A 22,158-nucleotide genomic window follows, 5' to 3' on the forward strand; every position below is an offset into this window, starting at 1 on the left:
TGGCCTATTTTGAACCTGACACGCAAAGAACTTCCTATATGGTTACATCATCACCCCCAGGCTTTGCCCTTACATTTTTTTCCTATTGGGCCAATTCATTGGTTGCTTGTGCACTCTCTAACCAGTTGCATAAATTGAAAGGTCGTTGGTTAATTTCTCCTTTTCAGTGGCATAGGCAAACAGACTGTTACGTTAGATTTGCAGCACACAGGCATAGGAAGCAATGTGAGACTGACAGGAGACACAGACAATAGGAGTTAAGTCTGCTGCCAGTGCTATGCATGACATCATATAAGTATATATTAATATAAGTATAAAAGAAACTGTAGTGTTAATATGGGTCACGGACCCCCCTCCTTTCCCAGCACAGGGTCAGTGCACAAGTGACGGATCAGCAAAGGAATGATTCTGAGGTGAATATCTCTTCAGCTGCACTTCTCTTTGCTAACTATGTATATGGCAAAGATTGTTCTATTAGTGTGACCTGTTAGATTGGTGAAAATAGAAACAGTAATTACACCACCCACCTCCAGGTTATTAATAAACAAGTTAAAAAGCAAAGCACCAAGGACAGACCCCTGCGGTACTAAACGAACAACAATGTCCAATTAGAAAATGTATCATAACTTTTTTTAAGCTATCTTTTAGACCAGGGCTGTCTAACTGGCGGCCCATGACCCCCCTCTGTGTGCCCCCCCCACCTGTCTGGCTGCTTTGATGGAGCACAGGTCACATGGTTGTAGCACCCCTTGAAAGGAAGAATATGGCTAGCCCCATGTAAATTTTCAAAATCAAATACAAAAAAATTGATGCTTTCACTATACATAAAGGGGGTATATTTATCATGCTCTGTAAAAAGTGGAGTAAAGCATTACCAGTGATGTTGCCCAGCAACCAATCAGCAATTAGATTTCAACAGTTAGAAAAGCAAAGCATCTGATTGGTAATGTTTTTCCACTTTTTACACAGCATGATAAATATACCCCAAAGTATCACTACAAAGCACATGCTATCCACACAGACACAAGCTACCCAGACAATCACTGTGAGCATGGATGGAGGTTTATGCATGCAAATTTCAAAAAGGGTAACTGTTACCTAGACCCCAGGAGTTTAGGTTTATAGGTTTGTCTTAGTCATAAGACATAAGAGACTTTTTCTCAATCCAGTACTACAGTTGTGCCTCCCTGGGTAACATTGCTGCAAACGCCGACCACCATGAAGCTATGATGGAAATTGGTGACAAATTTCTTCTCCGAATGCTTGTCTCTCTGATGTCTTCATCTGTTCAAAAGGTAACTTTTTATAGTTAGTCATTTTATTCTTATGTTCTCTTGTGTTCCACTCCTGGGTAGTGATGAGTGAATTATTTTGCCAGGCATGGATTTGCAGCGCAATTCTGCATTTTGGCATTGGTGGATTTTTTTTGCAAAACGGATGCAAAAATTTGGCGCACCTCAAATACATTGTCGTTGCATTAAAAAAAGTTGTGGGCACATAAAAAAAGTAATGTGCGTCAGCCGTGTTTCGTAAATGTTGCGCCTTTTTGCAAAATTTTCACAGTTTCGCTAATTTTTCGGCAAAGCGAAATGGGGCAGATTCGCTCATCACTACTCCTGGGTTGCCCCATATCCTATCTCTCATATTTCAACTCTATCTGTGCAGGGGGCACAGATAGAGTTAAAATATGAGAGATAGGATATGGGGCAACCCAGAAGTAGTTCTGCCAATTCTTCAGCTAGGCACTATTTGACAGCGGATTTCGCGATATAACGTTATAAATAAATATGTATGTTAATAACAGTCTACCAGTTTTAAAGATGTAGGCAACCTTGAGAGATTTTGGATAATGGTGAAGTTTCATTGTTTGTCCCTTAAAGGACATGTCAACCCCAAAAATAATTTTTCATTTTTTTTATTCTAATAAAAGAAAACATAATTCTAAGCAACCTTCCAATATCAATTTATTAAAAATGATTAGCGCTTTTAAAGTTATTTCTAAATGTAATCACTATAGAAAGCAGCATTTTTGGAACTTGTAGTTGTTACTTTTTGAACAATGTTGTGCCAGGCTCCTCCAGAAAGTCAGGGCTGTAAAATCTGCTGGTGTTTGTTATATTGTTAAAAATTCCAAAGCCACCAGGGCAGAGAATAGAAAGGACAGGCAGTTATATATACAAATAAGTAAAACAACTATTATAAATATGTAATGACTGTATATTGCAAAGTTGCTTAGAATTAACTTTTCTTTTATTAGTCAAAAAATTATTTTTGGGGTTGACATGCCCATGGGACAGGGTATACCTACAAGCACCTTTGTTTAAAAAAGCACATTAAATAGGACTTGTGTATGTGATACTGCCTAGGTGGAGATTTGCCTTGTGTTCATATATGAGCTTGAGTGAATACTACTTGTAGCCAGCTAAGAGTAGAAATTACTCATTTTAATATACAGTGTATACAGAACCTGTTATATTGTATATTGGGAGGAAAGCTCTCCACTCTTTCATTTAGGGACTTTTGTTATTTAATTGTATTGTATTGTATGGTATTATACATATGTACAGAACTATTATTAATACATTATAATCCTAAGGATGAAATAAAATAGTACACATTCAACCCATGCCTAATATTCATTTTTGCATTTTAAAGTTTTTAATTTAATGTGTGTAGATGTAACTCCATCTACCATATAATGTTATATTATAAAACATTTACATGTTGTGTTTCCCCTTCTAAATAAATCAGGTATCAAGCCAAGCATGCCTTTGTCTGAATAACCTAGCTTCAAATGGTAAGAAGACTTGGGCATATTCAAGCATCTATTTGCATGTATCTAAAGATTTTCGGTTTTTCTTCAGGCTGTGTAGCCACTGTTAATCTTCCAAATATTTTGTGTTTATGTGTTAATGTTCAAGTTAACATTTGGGGGCTGATTAACTTAAATTCATTTTTTCTCTCCTTCAGAGTCATATAACCTCGACATGGTATAAATTCAAATTAAACTCAATCATTTTTGTATTTATAAAATGTCACGATAATGCTGTTATCGTTAGTATAAAAATTTCAAGTTTACGTTTGAAAATCACAAATTTTAAAAGACAAAACTTTAAGCCTCCATAGAACTCAATGGTACTCGATATATCAAACCTGACAATTTTTTTTTTTTGCCAAAAAAAAGTTAACTAAACATTAATAAATTATGGGAGTTATTTTTGAAAAACTTGATTTTTTCAGGGAGCATTTCTGAAAAACTTTTCAAGAAACAATATTGTAAAAATAGAGTACTGTTGAAAACCCATTAATAAATCTCAAAAATATCTAGTTAAAATCAAAATTCAGGAAAAACAGTGCTGTTGGGGAACTCCAAAATAATTCAAACCAAATTAGAAATCAAGGCAGGGCCCACTTCCCCGAATACACCTTCTGTGCTGCGTGTATTCAAGGAAGCGCAGAAGTGCAAATGACTCTGCGTGGATGTGTGTTGACATTGTGGCTGATGCGTTCCAATTTAACTTTAGCATGCAGTGTATTTTTATTTGGAATTACCACACCATATTATATTTTATCTTGTTTTTTTCTCACACGGCTCCTCTTTTGGAGCTCCCCAACAGCACTATTTTTCCTGCTTTGTAAACGTGCCCATTGGTGTAGAGGTGTAGATCTGTTGCAAAATAATTAACACTTTACTACATTCTGCTGTTTCTAACTAAAAGACGGCATCATTTTTCATCACTAGCTGAAATTCGGACTCATATCCACGCCCTGGACATCATACACCTGCTACTGATCTTGCTTAACTCAAGCAGTAAAGATGTCCGACAGGCTTCTATTACTCTTCTCTGCACTATGACCCATCCTCCAGGAAACATGGTATATATATATAATCATCTCTGAGTCAACTTACTATTCTAAGCATTTTCACAATTTACTTTTTGAAAAAGATGATGTACTGAAAATGTACTGCTACTATAATGAATTTTGTAACAACAGAATCAACTGCTGGCTGGTTTCTGACTGTGATACTGTATAAACAGGTGTCAGAGAACTGAGACATTAGAAGAGTTTTCTTGGGTTTCTGATGTCTTTCAGAAGCAATATAAGAGCAATATGAGAACAGTTCTTTCTCCTGACACTTTCTCCCAGACCAGATCACAGTTGGAAAATTGAACAGGGACCAGCCTATTATTCTGGGACAGACACCTAGGGGCTGATTTACTAACCCACGAACGGGTCGAAATGAGTCCGATTGCGTTTTTTTCATAAAGATCGGTATTTTGCGATTTTTTCGTATGTTTTGCGATTTTTTCGGCGTCTTTACGAATTTTTCGTTACCAATACGATTTTTGCGTAAAAACGCGAGTTTTTCGTAGCCTTTACGAAATTTGCGTAAAATCTTGCGATTTTTCGTAGCGTTAAAACTTACGCGAAAAGTTGCGCCTTTTTCGTAGCGTTAAAACTTAAAAGGTGCGAAGTTTCGCGTAAGTTTTAACGCTACAAAAAAAGCGCAACTTTTTGCGCAAGTTTTAACGCTACGGAAAAATCGCAAGATTTTACGCAAATTTCGTAAAGGCTACGAAAAACTCGCGTTTTTACGCAAAAATCGTATTGGTAACGAAAAATTCGTAAAGACGCCGAAAAAATCCCAAAACATACGAAAAAGTCGCAAAATGTTCGTTTTCAAGTCGGAACTTTTCCAATTCGGGTCGGATTCGTGGGTTAGTAAATCAGCCCCCTAGACATGCAGAATTCCTTTTTTCCCCAGAATGCTGTCTTGTGTAAGGAACTGCTTACTCATCTAGTAGTGCTGATGCAGAGAGAGAGGACCAATCCAGTGGTTGTAGTCCATGCAGCCTGCACTATACAGAACTTGAGCCAGTCTGAGAACATAGAGGTAAGCTATGGAATTCTCTCCCTAAAGTTATTCTACTTGCATATACATTTGCTACACAAATAAAAAAAAAAGGGGGGTTGGGTGCCTTTTATAGCAAGTGTGGAAATATTTTTGATATCAATACTTAGTACAATGTTGATCCAAACACATCTCCGATTGCAGTTAGATAGTTTAATTAGTTATGGTCTCACTAGGCTTGGCCTGACCTGAGTGCAGCTGCACTTTTCCTGATTTTCTTAGAAAGCTCATATAAGGAAGGGATTTGATTGCCATCTTGGGGTTAGGAATAAGTTTCCCTCTGAGGCAAATTGGAGATGGGTGGGGTTTTTTTCCACATTCCTTTTTTTATCAACTAGCAGTTTCACTTAGGAAAGAGGTTGAACTTGTTGGACCTGTATCTTTTTTTTTAAACCTTATCTATGTTACAAAATGTTTCCCATTGTAAGGTATATTGGAGGCAAATTTAAAAAAATTTTGTGGATCAACTGGATGTTAGGTTACATTTGTTTGAGAAAATGATTGAACTTGATTGGCACTTTATGTAACTATTAAATTAATTACTTCTTTGAAGACCTTTAAATTGTCGTAGATATGTTAGTTCATATATGTAACCCTTTCTTGGCACATTCACTTAATATGGGCTGTATTTTCACAGAAGATGTGTGTTCTCAAAGAATATTGATACTGGGAACTGGGAACAGCGCAGTGCCTCCACATAGTGGACACTGAGGAACACACACCTCTAGGGGATTTCCACTAGGAATAATCACACATGGTTTGCAGCAATATTAAACTTTATATAACTTTTGGACATAAACAGTAGAACAGCTTTTGGGTGACTGATAATCCTTTCCTGAGGAAACTTGGGAGGGCTATCCACACTGGCACAGTCTCTGTACTTGCCCAGCCCACTTTAGATCCGGATAGACCCCCAACCCTTAAATCAGTTCAGTCCCTTCCCCAAGAGCTCTTTAGTCCCTCCAGGTAGCGCTACCTGCCCCAGAGTACCTTCCCTGTTGAAAGGGGTGGCTGCTCCCACGTAGCAGGCAATTGCAATACCTGTTCCTCCAGGGGACACACACACAGAGTTCCACAGAGGATTTTATATTCCCAGGCAGCCCAGCAGACTTTTATCCTTTCCAGTCTGAACACACACTGTTTGTGCTAACTGCTCACTCTGGATCTCTGTCTCTTCACTGGCAAACAACAGCAGAGGGTCCCTTTATAAGCTGCTGGGCCCGCCCCTAGATTTTTGGCTCCAAAGCTTAGGCACACCTCTCCTAGACGTGCACTGGGGCAGCCAGCCAACCGGATCCCTCCCCAGGCTGTAGCTAGGCTGGAGGAGATCACAGACTGAGAAACAGGGGACAGGGTTCTCTGATCCCCTACATATATATGTTCAGTTCATATTAAAGTTCATACATCCCTATTAATTAAAAAAACAGGGATATGCTAGTTTGATTCCCAACTCTAGTCATATCTACAGATATATACCAATGTAACAAAGATTTGACTGGGGGTTGCTGGCCCACTAGGGGCACCTGATCCCGCAAGGGGGCCCTGCCGTGCCAACCCCCGCACAGAGCCGCTTGCGACCTGCCTGACCCCCTACTCTGAGCGTGCGCAAGTTAAACTTACCTTCAGCATGTCGGGGGAGGGAGACTGGCGGCCCAAGGGCACATCTTTAGAATGTGGTCATAGTTGATAAATGCATTAAGTCTTAGTAAAAACATTGTATTTGCAGGTGATCATACAGAGCCAGTGCTTTGAGGAATTGCTTCAAGCTCTCCTTGATCCTAACAATGAAGAAGAAACCTTACAGTATTTGGCATCATGTCTCTCAGAGCTGGCTAAACATGGTAAATTTTTCTCTACAACAAAATTAGCTCATAATTATTTTAATTAATTTACTTAAACCCAAAGGAATCCTTTAAAGGAAAACTATACCCTCAGAATGAATACTTAACCAACAGATAGATTATCATGTTAAGTGACATATTAAAGAATCTCACCAAACTGAAATATATATATATTAGTAAATATTGCCCTTTTACTTCCTGTCCCTTGATCTACCATTTAGTGATGGGCTGTGTGCTCCCTCAGAGATCACATGACCAGAAATAATGCAGCTCTAACAGTAACAGGAAGAAGTGTGGGAGCAATAGACAAAACTCTGTCCATTCATTGGCTGATGTGACCCAGCATGTATGTGTGCCTTGGCTTGTTTGTGTGCACTGTGAATCTTATGATCCCAGGAGGCGGCCCTTAATTCTTAAAATTGCAATTTTCTAATAGCACCATAGGCGGATTTTCAATAAGGCTAAGCCTCCCCAAACCTGCTTGGCACATTAAAAAAAAAAAAAAAAACCTCACTCTGTTTCTGCACTGTCCTGGAAATCTTCTGTTCCTGCAAGCCTGTTCTGCTGTGCTCTGATTGGATCTTTCTTCTTGTGGATTCTCCAATCAGAGCACAGCTTTCTTGACAGATAGTAACATTGACCAATCAAAGCACAGATGCAGACAGGGCTTGGGAGATATTAAAAACTGAAGGCAGTGCAGAAATGAAGACTGAAAAGAAGAATCTGCAGACTGTAAACTTTACCTGAGAACCAACTCTGAACTTTTGCAGCAGATTTCATCCCACTCCCACAGGTACTATACAGTACTAAAGGCTGAATCACTAGCTGACATTAAATTGCGTTTTGCCCGACATCTATATTAATTTATAATCTATCACCTGTCCTAACAGATGGATGGTAAGTTAACTCTTTCCCCCTGAAAAAGCTCATTGTGCTTTTATATATTTGTTATTGTTGTTTTTTGCACTTACTATTTTTTTTGTCATTGTTTTGTTCATTTCCAGTTAGTTACAGTGGAGCCAATGTTGTGTATCCGTGCCAGTGTTATAGTGCCAGGGCCTGAATATCTGCCATCAGTACCCACTGCTTCTCACTGCATATAATGTGCTGGTTTTGTAAATACAGACTGCGCCTCACTGTATATAATGTGCCTGGAGTGTCATTACCCACTGCCTTTCTTGCTATAAAACGAACGTAAACACATCAAAAGGGGTGGATCATTTTTAAGTTAACTTTTAGTATGTTATAAAATGGCCTATTCCTAGCAACTTTGCAATTGGTCTTCCTAATTAATTTTTTTTGAATAATTTGCCTTTCTCTTCAGCCTCTTTCCAGATTTCATATGGGGGCCAAAAATTATTGCTCTGTGAGGCTACAATTTTATTATTATTATAATTTTTTTATTACTTATTTTTCCATGCAGGCCCCTTAACTATTCATATTCCCATCTCTTGTTTAAACCACTACCTGGTTGCTAGGGTAAATAAGATCCTAACAGCCAAATAGCTGCTAAATTACCAAATGGAGAGCTGCTGAACAAAAAGCTAAATAACTGAAAAACCATTAAAAATAAAAGAGAACCAATTGTAAATTGTCTCAGAATATCAATGTCTACATTATATTAAAAGTGAATTTAAAGGTGAACTACCCCTTTAAGCTAACTGATCACAAACACAAATGTTTGTAGATCCCCTCACAGAAGTGCATGTATGAATACTTTTACATCCTAAGCATTTTAGGGTAAAAAAAAAAAAAAGCACCACCACTCGCCCTTTTGTACAGAATCCTTGGAAGTCAGTGGGAATGACAAGAGATAGTTGGGAGGTTAATTTCTTACACCAGCAGCGAATCCACTAAGTCTCACATTAGCTGTAGGTCAGTCTATGTATGGCCTATCTTTAGCCTCCCCAAACAAAAAAGTCACCCTTCGCCTATGAATTGCACATACAGATATAGGACCCCTTATCCCGAATGCTCGGGACCAAGGGTATTCTGGATAAGGGGTCTTTCTGTAATTTGGATCTCCATACCTTAAATCTACTAAAAAATCAATAAACCATTAATTAAACCCAATAGGATTGTTTTGGAAATGAAAATCAGTTTTAAAATTCTGAATTATTTGATTAAAATGGAGTCTATGGTAGACAGGCTGTCTGGCTTACTGGATAATGGGTTTCCGGATAAGGGATCCCATACCTGTACTACTAAAAAAAATATATATTTTAATGAAAATTGTTAATTTATATGCAGTAGGGGTTTACATATGTGCTTGTTTATGCAATATATTTATTATAGGGACCTACATTGTTTGGGGGTATAGTTTCCCTTTAAGTTTTGTGGAGAAGCTCTATTGTCGAACTCCCATTTTAATGGTTTTTATTGACAGTACATGTGGTTATTATTGACAAGCTTTACAAAGTGTTTAAAAACAAGTCAAATTATAAATATAAATGCAAATATTTATTATTTAATGCAGCTTAGGTCGTCATTCATTCAGCATGTGTGTTCACAATTGTCAAGTTTTAAAGCAATACACCTATAAAATCCACCTCCTACAGGTAAGTCACATAGGCAACATCAAACTCTATATAAAATGCATTTAGTCATTTACAGAGGCTCATGCCCAGGGGTACTGCATGGCAACAATCCTAACCACCTTGCCAATGTACTATTTCTCCATAGTATACTAAAAGTCTGTTCAGTGTTTGTTTAAGTCCATGATGATTAGAAATATGCAAGAAATATGCATACCATGGCTGGTATGATAGAAGGAATAGCTGAAACATGGCTGAATGAGTAACTGGGCAGTAAATATAGGAGGATATACTCTTTTTGTTTTGGAGGCATATATATAAAAGCAGGTGGCATATGATTTTACCCTGCTGGGACAGAAACTTTTTCAGCATGATGGTGAAATAAAAACACAGTTATTATTTATGATACATGGAGTGCTGGTCCTTTATCCTCTATAAATTAAAGCTTTGACCGTGCACCCTCAACAGTTTAGTGTGCAGACTTCATCTGAGAAAATATACATATATGTGTGTGTATATACAAATAAGGCCCCTGCCACACGGATTCTATAGATTTCAGCACATAACTGCATATTCGAGCATGCGGTTATGCGCAAAAATCTGCTTTGTGGGTCTGCAACTGGGCCAATTTGATTGCTTCAGGTACAGGCACATCAATACATTTTTGAAGCATAAGGGTGGATTCTCGGCCTGCCGAGAATCCGCCCCATCTGGCAGGGGCCTTAGACTTTAAAAGTTTGCAACATTTATGTGCAGTTTTTTTTTCTCCTAAAGAGTTCTTCTCATTCCAGACATCACAAGGGAGTGTTTGATTGATAAAAAGGACAAAGGACTGATCAGATGTCTGGTGAAACTGGCAGGACTAGTGGAGCACAAAGAGCTCTCCTTCCATGCAGCCTCTGTTATCAAGCAACTTTCACATTATGGTAATATGGTGCTATTGGAACATAATATTTTATTACTATGGCTACTATAATGGTAAATTGTGTATGTGGTACTTGCAATTTGACAAGATTTTCTGCATTTTTTGAGCCATTACCCTAAGGGATGGCAAGGGCCTTGTGGTCTTAAAAAGTAGACTGTGATTACAAATTATAACGTGATATTTTAGAACCTGCCTGTATTATGTAGACTTCCCAAATGAACACCTTTTAGAAGGTGCAGGTCATCAATTTTTTGCTGGGGGGACCTAGCTGACTCATGTAATGCCACTGACCACACTATCCCCCTTTTAACCCTACCTTTAGCCATATTGAGATAGTACTTTAGGCTGATATATCCAAGTTCATCATTCTTATCAAAATGAAACCTGAAAAACTGATAGTTGATCCAGAAGAAAGTGAAAAGCCTAATCTATAGCCTCTCCAGTTTGGGGGGGACCAGTCTAAACACCAATTTTTGCCCTTTATTTTCTCACTTGCTAAAAATGACATCCAACTGCTTCTTGAAACTATCTATAACTCCAGTACAACAACCACTACAGGGAAATAATTCTACATCTCTCATTGTAAAACCCTTTTTGAATATTAAGATGTAACTCCTTTCTTTTAATGTAATTGAACTCCCTTATGGTCCCCTTTATTTATTTATACATAGTTATCATATTTTTCCCTAAGCACATCTTTTCCAGTTAAAACAATCCCAACATATTTGCAGATTTTACATTTATCAACATTTATAATCTGCCACTTAGCATCCCAGATTGCTAGTTTGTTAAGATCCTGTTGCAAGGATGCCAAGTCCTGGAAGGAAATAATTGGGCTGCATAGTTTTGTGTCATCTGTGCAGCCCAATTATTTCCTTCCAGGATGTGGCATCAAACCAGGTAGGATTATCAAAAAAGTGAATCTGAGTTTAGGGACTCAATCGGTTATGCTTAGAAATAGGAGGAGATTTCTGGAGTACAGCACCACTGTGAGCATTTACTAGCTCTGGGGACCAGTTAACCCATAAGTGAGTACTACCTCTGGGTTAACACTGTACCTGTGTAACATTATCAAAGTACCTTCAGACCCTATGAAGTGTATGTTTTTGTATCTGAGTAGTACTACCAAAGAAATTGCAAGATCCAGCAATTAAACTTAAACTATTATTGTAACTACAAAAAATAGGTATTTGTTGCAAGAACCACTGCCTTCAAATTATTGAGAGATCAAGGTCTGTATGTGAAGTCAATTTCTCAACACAATACAGCGAAGGCCCACCTGAAAGAATGTACAGGGTTGTGGAATATGTTGCCACCTTATGAATACATGGTAATAATGATAATCTCAACAGATGAAGATGAGTTGTTCCTTTGCAGCAGTTGATATCATTATGGATCAAAGGATCTTTCTTGAAACTAAAATGACTAAACAGTATTTTATTTCATATGTGGACATTACTTTAATCTAAATTTTGTACGTGGAAAAATAAGATATACCAGCACTCATTGTTTATTGTCTTTTTGTATGCAGGAAAAATATCAGCAGAGTTGAAATTTTTAATAAAGGATGTTCAGCACTACCTCATGTGTTTTCTTAGCCATCCGGAACTACGATTTCAGCAGCTCAGTATTGCCACACTTTGCACTTTGAGTGAAGGTACGGTAATCAGTTTATAATTTACTTTAGGAAATAGTTTCATGTAATTAAATACTGTTTGGCTGCAAATACACAGACATACATTATGTCAAACAAATTGACATAGGAACAGTGCTTGAATTGGGGCGAGGTGCAGTGGGCATCCAACACTTTTTTTTGTTTTCACTAAATTGCATCCCTACTGGCAGGAAGCATAGTTTTTAGATTTTTTTTCCCGAGCTTTTTTTTTTGCCATCTGGTAAGAGTGGGCACTTTTCTCTAAGACAGACAGGGGAGGGCCAAGCCCTAGGCAACCCAGCCGGCGACATCGCCCCTGCAACCTCCCTCCCCCCCACTTGTGTTAATGTGCAATGCTGTCGCCAGGGGGGATGTCATAGCCCCCACCATGTAATGACAATCGGCAGGGGCAATGACAAGGGAGCGCAAACTATGGGTAGCAGGAGAGGTGAGACCTGTCTGGCACCCCCTCATTGTTGTGCCCTAGGTAGGTGCCTCTTCTGCCTACCTCTAGTTCTGGCCTTGAATACAGAGTGTATGGGAGGATTGGACTGCATGAGGCACTACTACAGGCACTCATGCAGGAGGGCCAGCCTTATTATACCAGTTGGTAAAGCTTATAATTGTGGGCAGGGCACACATTAGATCCCTCCACTTAGGTAACATAGGCAGGGCCGGAACTAGGGGTAGGCAGAAGAGACAGCTGCCTAGGGCCAACGATTGGGGGGCACCAGGCAGCCTCTCCTGCCTACCTCTAGTCCGTGCTACTTTGACATTGCCCCCGCTGCTTGTCATTAGCAGTGAAGGCAATGACAGTTCAGATTGCACCCCCCGCCCTATTGCTATGTGCTTTGGCGCGCTGTTGGGGGGGCAGGGGGGAGGTGGCCGACCGGGTTGCCTTGGCCCGCCCCTGAACATAGGTGCATAGAACATTCTTTGTCTGCAGATGTATCAGCCTGTGTACAAATACCTTATTCTCACTGACTAACTGAAAAACTGACCTATGCAATGAGCCTTAACCAAAGTAAACAAAATGGGTCCTCTGAACTCCCTCTGTGGGCAGCATTGTGCATGCTATGATCCTTGCTTTATTAGCCTAAATTTTAGGTGCGCTTTAAGTGGTTTTAAACTAACAAGCTATCAGCTGACAACCAAAAAGTACTTCCAGCTTTTAATAAGCAAAATCTGTGCTTTCCAACATACCTTGATGTACAAAGGCTACATAGTTTCGAAGTTGCTCTTGCTCTGCTCAGCCAGAGCACATAAATTGCATAAATATTCAAATTCATAATCAACTAATAAATTAATAAACAAACTAACACAAAATGGTGTCAGACTTAAAGTTTTAATATACCACTCCTCAGTAAATATATGTTTGTGCATCTACTCATAGCAAGGGTATGGGTGTATGGGAATATTTGTGTTTCTCTATTGTATGAGAGAGAATGGTTATATTTCCATTTGAAAGAGTGCATGTGTTTTTCTCTCTCTAAAGGGCATTTTCTGTGTATCTATTTTGTGCATGTATTTTTTGTGTGTGAACGTTTGCCTTTTCACCTATAGTGGATAAAAAGTACTCATGTTCAGGGCCTTTACAACTTGCTCATAAATTGTCGCAACTTTTTCGTAGTCATTACGACTTGCTCGTAAATTGTCGCAACTTTTTCATAGCCATTACGACGATACTGAAGCTTGAATGAATCTGAAACTTTCGTACTCTGCACGACGGCTAGGAAAAAGTTGCTACAATTTACGAGCAAGTAGTAATGGCTACGAAAAAGTTGCGACAATTTACGAGCAAGGCGTAATGGCTACGAAAAAGTCGCAACAATTTACGAGCAAGTCGTAATGGCTACGAAAAAGTTGCGACAATTTACGAAAAAACGCAAAATACCGGTCATTACGAAAAAAACGCATTTGGGCGCTTTTCGGACGTTCGTGGATTAGTAAATGTGCCCCTAGGTGTAGGCAAAAGAGGCACCAACCTATGGTGCAACATTGTGGGGGTGCTAGGCAGGTACCTCTCCTTGCACATGGATAGAAAACTGGCTACAGGATCGGGTACAGAGGGTGGTTGTTAATGGTACATTCTCTACTTGGAATAAGGTCCTCAGTGGGGTCCCTCAGGGTTCTGTACTGGGTCCACTTTTGTTTAATTTGTTCATAAATGACTTAGGGGAGGGTATTATGAGTAATGTTTCAGTGTTTGCAGATGACACAAAACTCTGCAGACCAGTCAATTCTATCCAGGATGTGACATCCCTGCAGCAGGATCTTGACCAACTGGCAATCTGGGCAGCTAAGTGGCAGATGAGATTTAATGTGGATAAATGTAAGGTCATGCACCTGGGATGTAAAAATATGCAAGCCCCGTATACCCTTAATGGGACTGCACTAGGCAAATCCATAATGGAGAAGGACCTTGGAGTCCTTGTAGATAATAAACTTGGCTGTAGCAAGCAATGCCAGGCAGCAGCTGCAAGGGCAAACAAGGTTTTGAGCTGTATTAAAAGGGGTATAGATTCACGGGAGGAGGGGGTTATTCTTCCCCTTTACAGAGCACTGGTAAGGCCCCATCTAGAATATGCTGTTCAGTTTTGGTCTCCAGTGCTCAAACGGGACATTACTGAGTTAGAGAGGGTCCAGAGAAGGGCAACTAAGCTGGTAAAGGGTATGGAAAGTCTCAGTTATGAAGAAAGACTGGCCAAGTTGGGTCTGTTTACACTGGAGAAGAGGCGCTTAAGAGGTGACATGATAACTATGTATAAATATATAAGGGGATCATATAATAACCTTTCTAATGGTTTATTTACCAGTAGGTCCTTCCAACGGACACGAGGGCACCCACTCCGTTTAGAAGAAGGGAGGTTCCATTTAAATATTCGGAAAGGATTTTTTACAGTGAGAGCTGTGAGGTTCTGGAATTCCCTCCCCGAATCAGTCGTGTTGGCTGATACATTATATAACTTTAAGAAGGGGCTGGATGGATTCTTAGCAAGTGAGGGAATACAGGGTTATGGGAGATAGCTCTTAGTACTAGTTGATCCAGGGACTGGTCCGATTGCCATCTTGGAGTCAGGAAGGAATTTTTTCCCCTCTGGGGCAAATTAGAGAGGCTTCAGATGGGGTTTTTTGCCTTCCTCTGGATCAACTAGTAGTTAGGCAGGTTATATATAGGCATTATGGTTGAACTTGATGGACGTATGTCTTTTTTCAACCCAACTTACTATGTTACTATGTTACTATGTCATACCCCTAGTCCAGGCTGTCTTGCCACCAATACACTGCACTGTCCTTCCTTCTTTATGTATAGGTAGTGATGAGCAAATCTGTCCTATTTCACTTTGCCGAAAAATCCACAAAAATTTTGATCACTACTATGTATGGGGGCTATGCATACATATCTGCAAGTGTATGATATCAAGGGAGGAAAGGTAAAAACTAAAAAAACTTTATCAGAAAGAATGTAAAAAGAATGCAATAAGCAGGTAATCTAACACCAAGATAACCTAAAAAAGCCACCTGGAAAGGGTCTTTAGCAATTTTTTGAAGGATACTGGTTGTATAGCTGTTTAGGATGAAACAACAGGGGCTGTGACAGACGGGGAGATTAGTCGCCGTGCAACAAATCTCCCTGAAATGCCATCCCACTGGCTAGAATGTAAATTGCCCTTGGGATGGAATATGCGGCGGCGTGATTTGCCGAAGTTGCGGAAGTTTCCTCTCAAGGCAACTTCGGCAAATTGCGGCGCCGTGTATGCCATCCCACCAGCGATTTACATTCTAGCCGGTGGGATGGCATTTCGGGGCGATTAGTCGCCGGCGACAAGGGAGATTTGTTGAATGGCGACTAATCTCCCTGTCTGTCACAGCCCTAGAGTAAATTTACCTGTTTGGCTAAAACAAGATACTGATGCTTGATTATCTTGAAGTCAGCAAATCAGAACTCATCCATATTTTGGTCAGGGAGATTGTAACTGTATAATTTGTGAAGCTCTTAAGGTGAAGACACACAGAGCTACTAGTAGCAGCTACTTGTCACAGCTACAAAAATAGTATACTGATAATTATCTGATAATAATCTCCAAGCGATTCGCTTAGAGAGCAGTTGCTTTGTCTCCAATGTATATATATCTATCTACTCCAAATAGAGAATGTACCATTGACAACCAACCTCTGTACACAGTCTTCCTATCTAGTTGTGCCTACACCCAGAAGCACTGAATCAGCCTGGGGTGCAGACACACGCAGCAATATTCACCAACAAACACTAAGGGGCCTATTCATTAATGTATGAATGAGTCCAAATGCTAAAAATTTGTATTTTTTTTTTAGAACTGTGCGTATTTTCTGCGATTTTTTCGTTAATAGATTTGTTGAGCGTAGGACAGATTGCCAGCCTGCGCTTATCTGAAGGCTGACAATCTGCCCCATGTGCTATTGGCCGAAGTGATAACTAGGTCAGCTTAAGATATGAATTAATTAAAGTCTAGACCCTGTCAGCCATATGTTAAGGTGTCACATCCTGTGATGCCTAGCCTGGATAATAAACTAGTAAGGAAGTCATGTCACTTGGTGACGTGCAAGCTTACAAAGGGGACTTAAAGGAGAAGGAAAGGCAAAGTCACTTGGGGGTGCCAAAATGTTAGGCACCCCCAAGTGACTTAAATCGCCTACCTTGTACCCCGGGCTGGTGCCAGTTAGGAGAAAACAGCACAAGCCCGGGGTACCTGTCCAGAGCGCTTCCTTCTTCCTACTCGCGTTGCTGCCGAATGTCCCAGACAATTGCATGTGCAGTAGAGTAAAAAGCCGACTTCTCTGTTAAAGTTTGGCTTTTCACTCTACTGCGCATGCGCGCGTGGCGAGACAGGAACGAGGAAGCGCTGGCAGCTACCCCGGGCTGTGCTGTTCTCTCCTAACAGGGGCACCAGCCCGGGGTAAAAGGTAGGCGATTGAAGTCACTTGGGGGTGCCTAACATTTTGGCACCCCCAAGTGACTTTGCCTTTCCTTCTCCTTTTGCCTTTGCTTCTCCCTTTGTAAGCTTGCACGTCACCAAGTGACATGTCTTCATTATGGTGTGCAATATTTAATCACATTGATGAGATACAGGTCATTAGGATGAGGACCACATTAGCTCGCTAATGCGCTCCTTGTCCCGACAGGATTTTTAAACCCGCCCAATCAACATCTGTTTCGGCTAGATATCAGTCAAGCAGGCCCGTCTAAAGAGCCCCATACACAGGCCGATAATCTACAAAAACTCAGATCATCATCAGCTTTTATCGGTCCGTGCAGGCCACCTTCAGAGTTTACCTTTATTTATAGCCTCAAATATATTTTTCATTCCAGAATCCATATATGATACATCAACAGTATAATTACAAGGGCAGCCACCAGTTAAGACAACAGGCCCTAAGGAGAGATATGATAACTATGTATAAATATATAAGGGGTCCATACAGTATATTATATTTCAAATGTTTTATTTACTGATTTGTTCTTTCAGCAAATGCGAGAGCACCCATTCAGATTAGAAGAAATGAGGTTTCATCTTAATTCAAAAAATGTTTTTTTTACAGTGAGAGGTGTGAAGTTGTGCAATTATCTCTGTGGTTATACATTAGGTTTAAGTAGGGGTTACTAAAATTAGCTCTTAGTACTAAATATATCCAGGGAGTGGTCTGATGTCCCTCTTGGAATAAACAAGGAATCTCCTCTAAGGCAAGCTGGAAATACTTCAACATGCAGTTAGGCAGATTTGATTTAAACAAAAAGGTTGGACTTTAGGATAATGCAATACAAAGCGTATGGCGCATATTTATGGCAAGTGTTTTTCAGCTTGCCAAAAATATGCGCCATACGCTACGCGTGGCATTAGCTGTGTGGACCTGTTTCTTTTTTGCAGCCTAAATAACAGGTTACAGGTGTTAATTTAGTATCAGCTACCAAATGAGTCCAAACATGACTAATTTATTTAATATTTTTTTCAGATAGGAGTATGTGAGCATGGGCAGTTTCCACAACATTGGTGTTTAGCATGTACAAAACCAGTAGTAAAGTTTATGACCAACAAATGTAATTTTTCTCCTATGTTCATGTAAATAGTTTATGATTGGTGTATGTATATGTTTAGTTATATGAGTCTAAGGTTAATGCCCGCGGAGCATATGGTGCATATTTTCGGCAAGCCGAAAAACGCTTGCCGAGAATACGCAATGTACACTTAAAATTCCCTCTACCTGTGCCTGCACCCGAATGAATTGAATATGCTTGCGTGCAGGCACATCCACATAAAAACACGAGACTTTGAATTTTCTAGCATTTTAAGGAGGATATCGGCTACATGGGCCTGCACCCGAGCGTATACAATTCATTCGGGTGCAGGCAGAGGAAGGGGTAGTTTTGAGCGTATGGCACATATTCTCGGCAAGCGTTTTTCAATATTAGCCTAATAAGGCGCATCTGGTCAGTCTGTAGCACTTACTCTGATATAGCCAGCCCATGTATTTTTAAGAAATGGCTGTTTATGGATAAGCTTGCATACATACAAACATGTTATTGCACAAACAGTAGCGCAAGTTACTGTTACTCCAACATTTATTCAAGTTATACAAAAGGCAAATTATAGTTTTATGGGAATGTGCAAGTAAATGCCCTGAAGCATCACCTATCAACTCACTTGGCATGTATGTTTCCAATTGCTGGGCATTTGTGCTAAATAACTTGATTGCTGCTACTCAAAAAAGCAAATGATATGTGGCTTCTTTTATGGTTTTCTCATAAATAACCAAAAAATAAAGTTCTATGTGTTTGAAAGTGACTCAGGTGACTGAGACAGAAAGTGTAAGACAATGTAAGGGTGAATTGGGTTGAATTTTTAGACCTTCTTGAAAGTCTTTTCCAGGTTTTTTATCAGATAGGAAAGATGGGCTGGTGAGGATAACTTTAGATCACTCAAGACATCCCACTACTTTCTGCTCAGAACACAAGCTGCCTGTCAGAACAGCCAAGTTAAGCAGATTCCGACAGTGCCCCTTTAAATGGAGGTTTTATACTCCCAGGTTGCAAAATCACTAAATCTCACAATGTCTATTGTTACTTTAATCCCTTCTGAGGTTCTAAATGGGGGAGTTAACCTGTAAGTTTATGCTATAAAAGGGCTGTTATTTGCTATATTGCATCCTCTATGTGGACTAGCAGCTTTCAGGAGACTCTGTTTGGCAGCACACTTGGTTTATATGCAACAAATACTAGCCTTCAAGCCAGAAATTCAAAATTAAGCACCTACATTGAGGCCACTGGGAGCAACATCCAAGGGGTTGTTCAGCAACATAATGCTTGTGAGCCACTGGTTGGGCATCACTGCCCTATACTGTGCGTAAAGATAGAGTATCTAATCCTCTGTCACAGGCTCCTTTACAGTTTTATGCAAATACTAACTTGAATAATGGGGAAACAAAAGATCTGGATACCCTGATACACAAGCTCTTAAAGTGGCTATATACTGAAAGATGTCTGGCTGATCCAATCGTTTTGGACCTGGGGCCAAAAGATCCGATCACAATGATGGAGATACAAGCCATTAGGGTACGGACTGCATTAAGGAGCCCACGTGGTCCTCGTCCTGACAAGACAGTTTGAGGGCCCAGTACATGGGCCAATAAGCAGTTGACTTGGCCCATCAGCAGCTTCTATTGGTCCATGTATGGCCATCTTTATTCTACTAAAAAACAAGCCGATAGTGTTTACACATTGACTAATAACATCTCATTTTAGACATAGAAAAAAATTAAGGCAAATACCGGTAACAATTTTGATTATGCATGCAGATAATATGGCCAAGCACCTAAATCTTATATGCATTTGGTATATTTTGGTATAAATGGATTGTATGTGGTTTTGTGTTTCAGATACTGAGTTCTCCACAGTAATCAGTCAAAGTCAGCTAAAGGAGCAGCTTGAGCAACTCCGGAAGCAGACAGAAGACACTCAGGCACTGCTGAGACTGACACTCAGTCAAACTGAATCTGCAGACTCGACTAAATGAACAGGCAACATTCCTCACAAAAAGGATAAAATGTTTTGGCTTGTGGGGTGGATTTGAATTTGCCCTACTGACTGTTGCTTGTAGTACTGTACTTTTTGTATATAACTCCTCCTAAAATATAAGATTTTTTTTTTAAAGGGACATTTTAGATCACCCAGTACTTATGTGTGTATTGGTAATGGAACTGTCCTACAAAAACTGAAACAATTAGCAGGTATGTGGGGAGTAATAAATTCAAAGCAACCAATAAACAGGTAGCATTTACTAGTCAGGTGTTTAAAATAACCCATCTCATTGTTATGAGTTACTACACACGGACAAACCTTTTATTACATTTTAGCATAGGGATCATATTGGCCATCTTACTGATTTGTGGACTGCCTGAGGAAGATGCTGGGCCTGCAGTTTTATATTTTAGGAACTGGACCTTTTTTACAAGCATATGTTAAAATTGCAGTTTGGACTGTTTACTCTGTGTCCAGAATCAGAGACCTTAATGTAATCACCAGGGTCCACTGGAGTTTGTAATAGGGACCAAAGAGAAGAAGAGCAGAGACAGAGAAAAGACTGATGATTGAAAACAAGCAAAATAAAGCAAAAGTCAATGTGTACTATTTTAGAGCAAGACACATAAATTGCTAAACAGTTCAAAGCTTAGGCTAAAGTCAGTACCAGGTTATTAGGATATTTATGCACAATGATGCTGGCATCACTGTGTGGCATCACCACAAACCAGACCAGCACAACATTATGCTCTATTAGTATGTTTCTGCTGGCAGTTGTAGTCCAGCAACATCTTGTGAGTGGTCTGTTGAGCACGGTTGATTTAACAAAAAGAAAACATTGTTTCTTGAAGATAAATATTAGTTAAATTTCACAGCTACACAGGATGGGATCCCAATAAACCTAACTACAATCTTAAGTTTTTTTTTTATTAATATTGCTTTTATTTATTTCATTAACAGCTGTGGCCAATGTTGTATTACCTTGTTTGTTTATACTGTATGACTTTGACTGTTTTATAATACAGGTATGGGACTTGTTTTCCAGATAAGGGGCCTTTCCGTTATTTGGCCCACAATACCTCAAGTCTACTAAAAAAATCATTTCAACATTAATTAAACCCAATAGGATTGTTTTGCATCCAGTAAGGATTGATTATATCATAGGAAATCATTTTTTATAAATTAAAATTATTTGCTTGTAATGTAGTATTTTGGAGATGGCCTTCCCTTAATTCGGAACTTCCTGAAAAACAGGTTTCTGGATAACGGATCTCATACCTGTATAACTGGTTATCCCTGATACAATGAGGGACATTGTGCAATCTAGTAAACTTGAAAAAATAAACAGGAAGTAAAGTCACCACTGCATTTCTAAATGTTCTTTTTAAATAATAGTATTTTTATAAAGCAAAACAACTTTTAGAATGCATCAACAGTGTTGTTGCAGCTGCTTTAAAACTTCATATCCCAGTATATATATATATATATATATATATATATATATATAAAATATATTATATGATATATGATATAATATATTATATGACACTATACTTACCTTCTCTTTTATTGTTCCATGCTCTGTCTTTTCCTTCTATTATTTAATTTGTCTGTAATTTTCAGTCCTTTCAACCTCTTCCTGTAGATCACTCAACTTCTTTCTTTTCTTCCCTTTCTCTCTTTCTGTATTTTCCATTCTCTATAACCCTCTTAATTCCCTCTTCTGTTCAGTTATCTTTCCACCTTTTTATCTCTTCTCCTTTGCATTCTGTTTTATACTCTTCTTCTGTTCACTACCATTTTTAGTTATACTCTCTTAATTTTTTTCTGCTTTCTGTATGCTCCACACATTCTTCAATCCCCTTTTTAACACTTTCTTTATTGTAATCTTTCCTTTATACCTTACCTTCCATCTCCCAAATGTTTTCATGTTGTCATCACCCTCCAACATTTCTCTAACATTTACTCTTTATGCCACCATTTCCAGGGGCACTGCCACCTGAGGGGAGTTTCTTGGCTTCTTACCAGGGGCAACAAAAAAAAAACAATCTTGGTAACTTAAAGAGTAGAAATTCCAATTTTTCATTGGAATTTTGGCTCTTCTAATGCAGAGAGTGCTATTGTTCTCTCTGCATTAGTGATTCAGCACACCCTTGCCCCCCCGCTAACTCAAAAAAGTGTGGGGGGAGCTTGGGGAGTGGCTAGGACCCCTGGGGTGTCGCTGACCATTTCTTAT

At 39.3% G+C, this 22,158-nt stretch overlaps 1 protein-coding gene across 1 annotated transcript in view; it reads left to right on the forward strand.

The window, feature by feature from the left end:
- LOC100496743 (vacuolar protein 8) overlaps positions 1–21,282 on the forward strand; it is a 49,443-nt gene extending 28,161 nt beyond the window's left edge. Inside the window, exons 7-14 of the mRNA XM_031902262.1 lie at positions 1,170–1,295; positions 2,752–2,797; positions 3,743–3,876; positions 4,769–4,897; positions 6,642–6,756; positions 10,082–10,216; positions 11,747–11,872; positions 19,781–21,282. Of these exons, the coding sequence (XP_031758122.1) occupies positions 1,170–1,295; positions 2,752–2,797; positions 3,743–3,876; positions 4,769–4,897; positions 6,642–6,756; positions 10,082–10,216; positions 11,747–11,872; positions 19,781–19,917 (948 nt within the window). The 3' untranslated portion in view covers positions 19,918–21,282. The remainder of the gene's footprint in view (positions 1–1,169; positions 1,296–2,751; positions 2,798–3,742; positions 3,877–4,768; positions 4,898–6,641; positions 6,757–10,081; positions 10,217–11,746; positions 11,873–19,780) is intronic.
- Positions 21,283–22,158: the final 876 nt, after the last annotated feature.

Source organism: Xenopus tropicalis, chromosome 5 (assembly GCF_000004195.4).
Source record: "Xenopus tropicalis strain Nigerian chromosome 5, UCB_Xtro_10.0, whole genome shotgun sequence".
NCBI lineage: Eukaryota > Metazoa > Chordata > Amphibia > Anura > Pipidae > Xenopus > Xenopus tropicalis.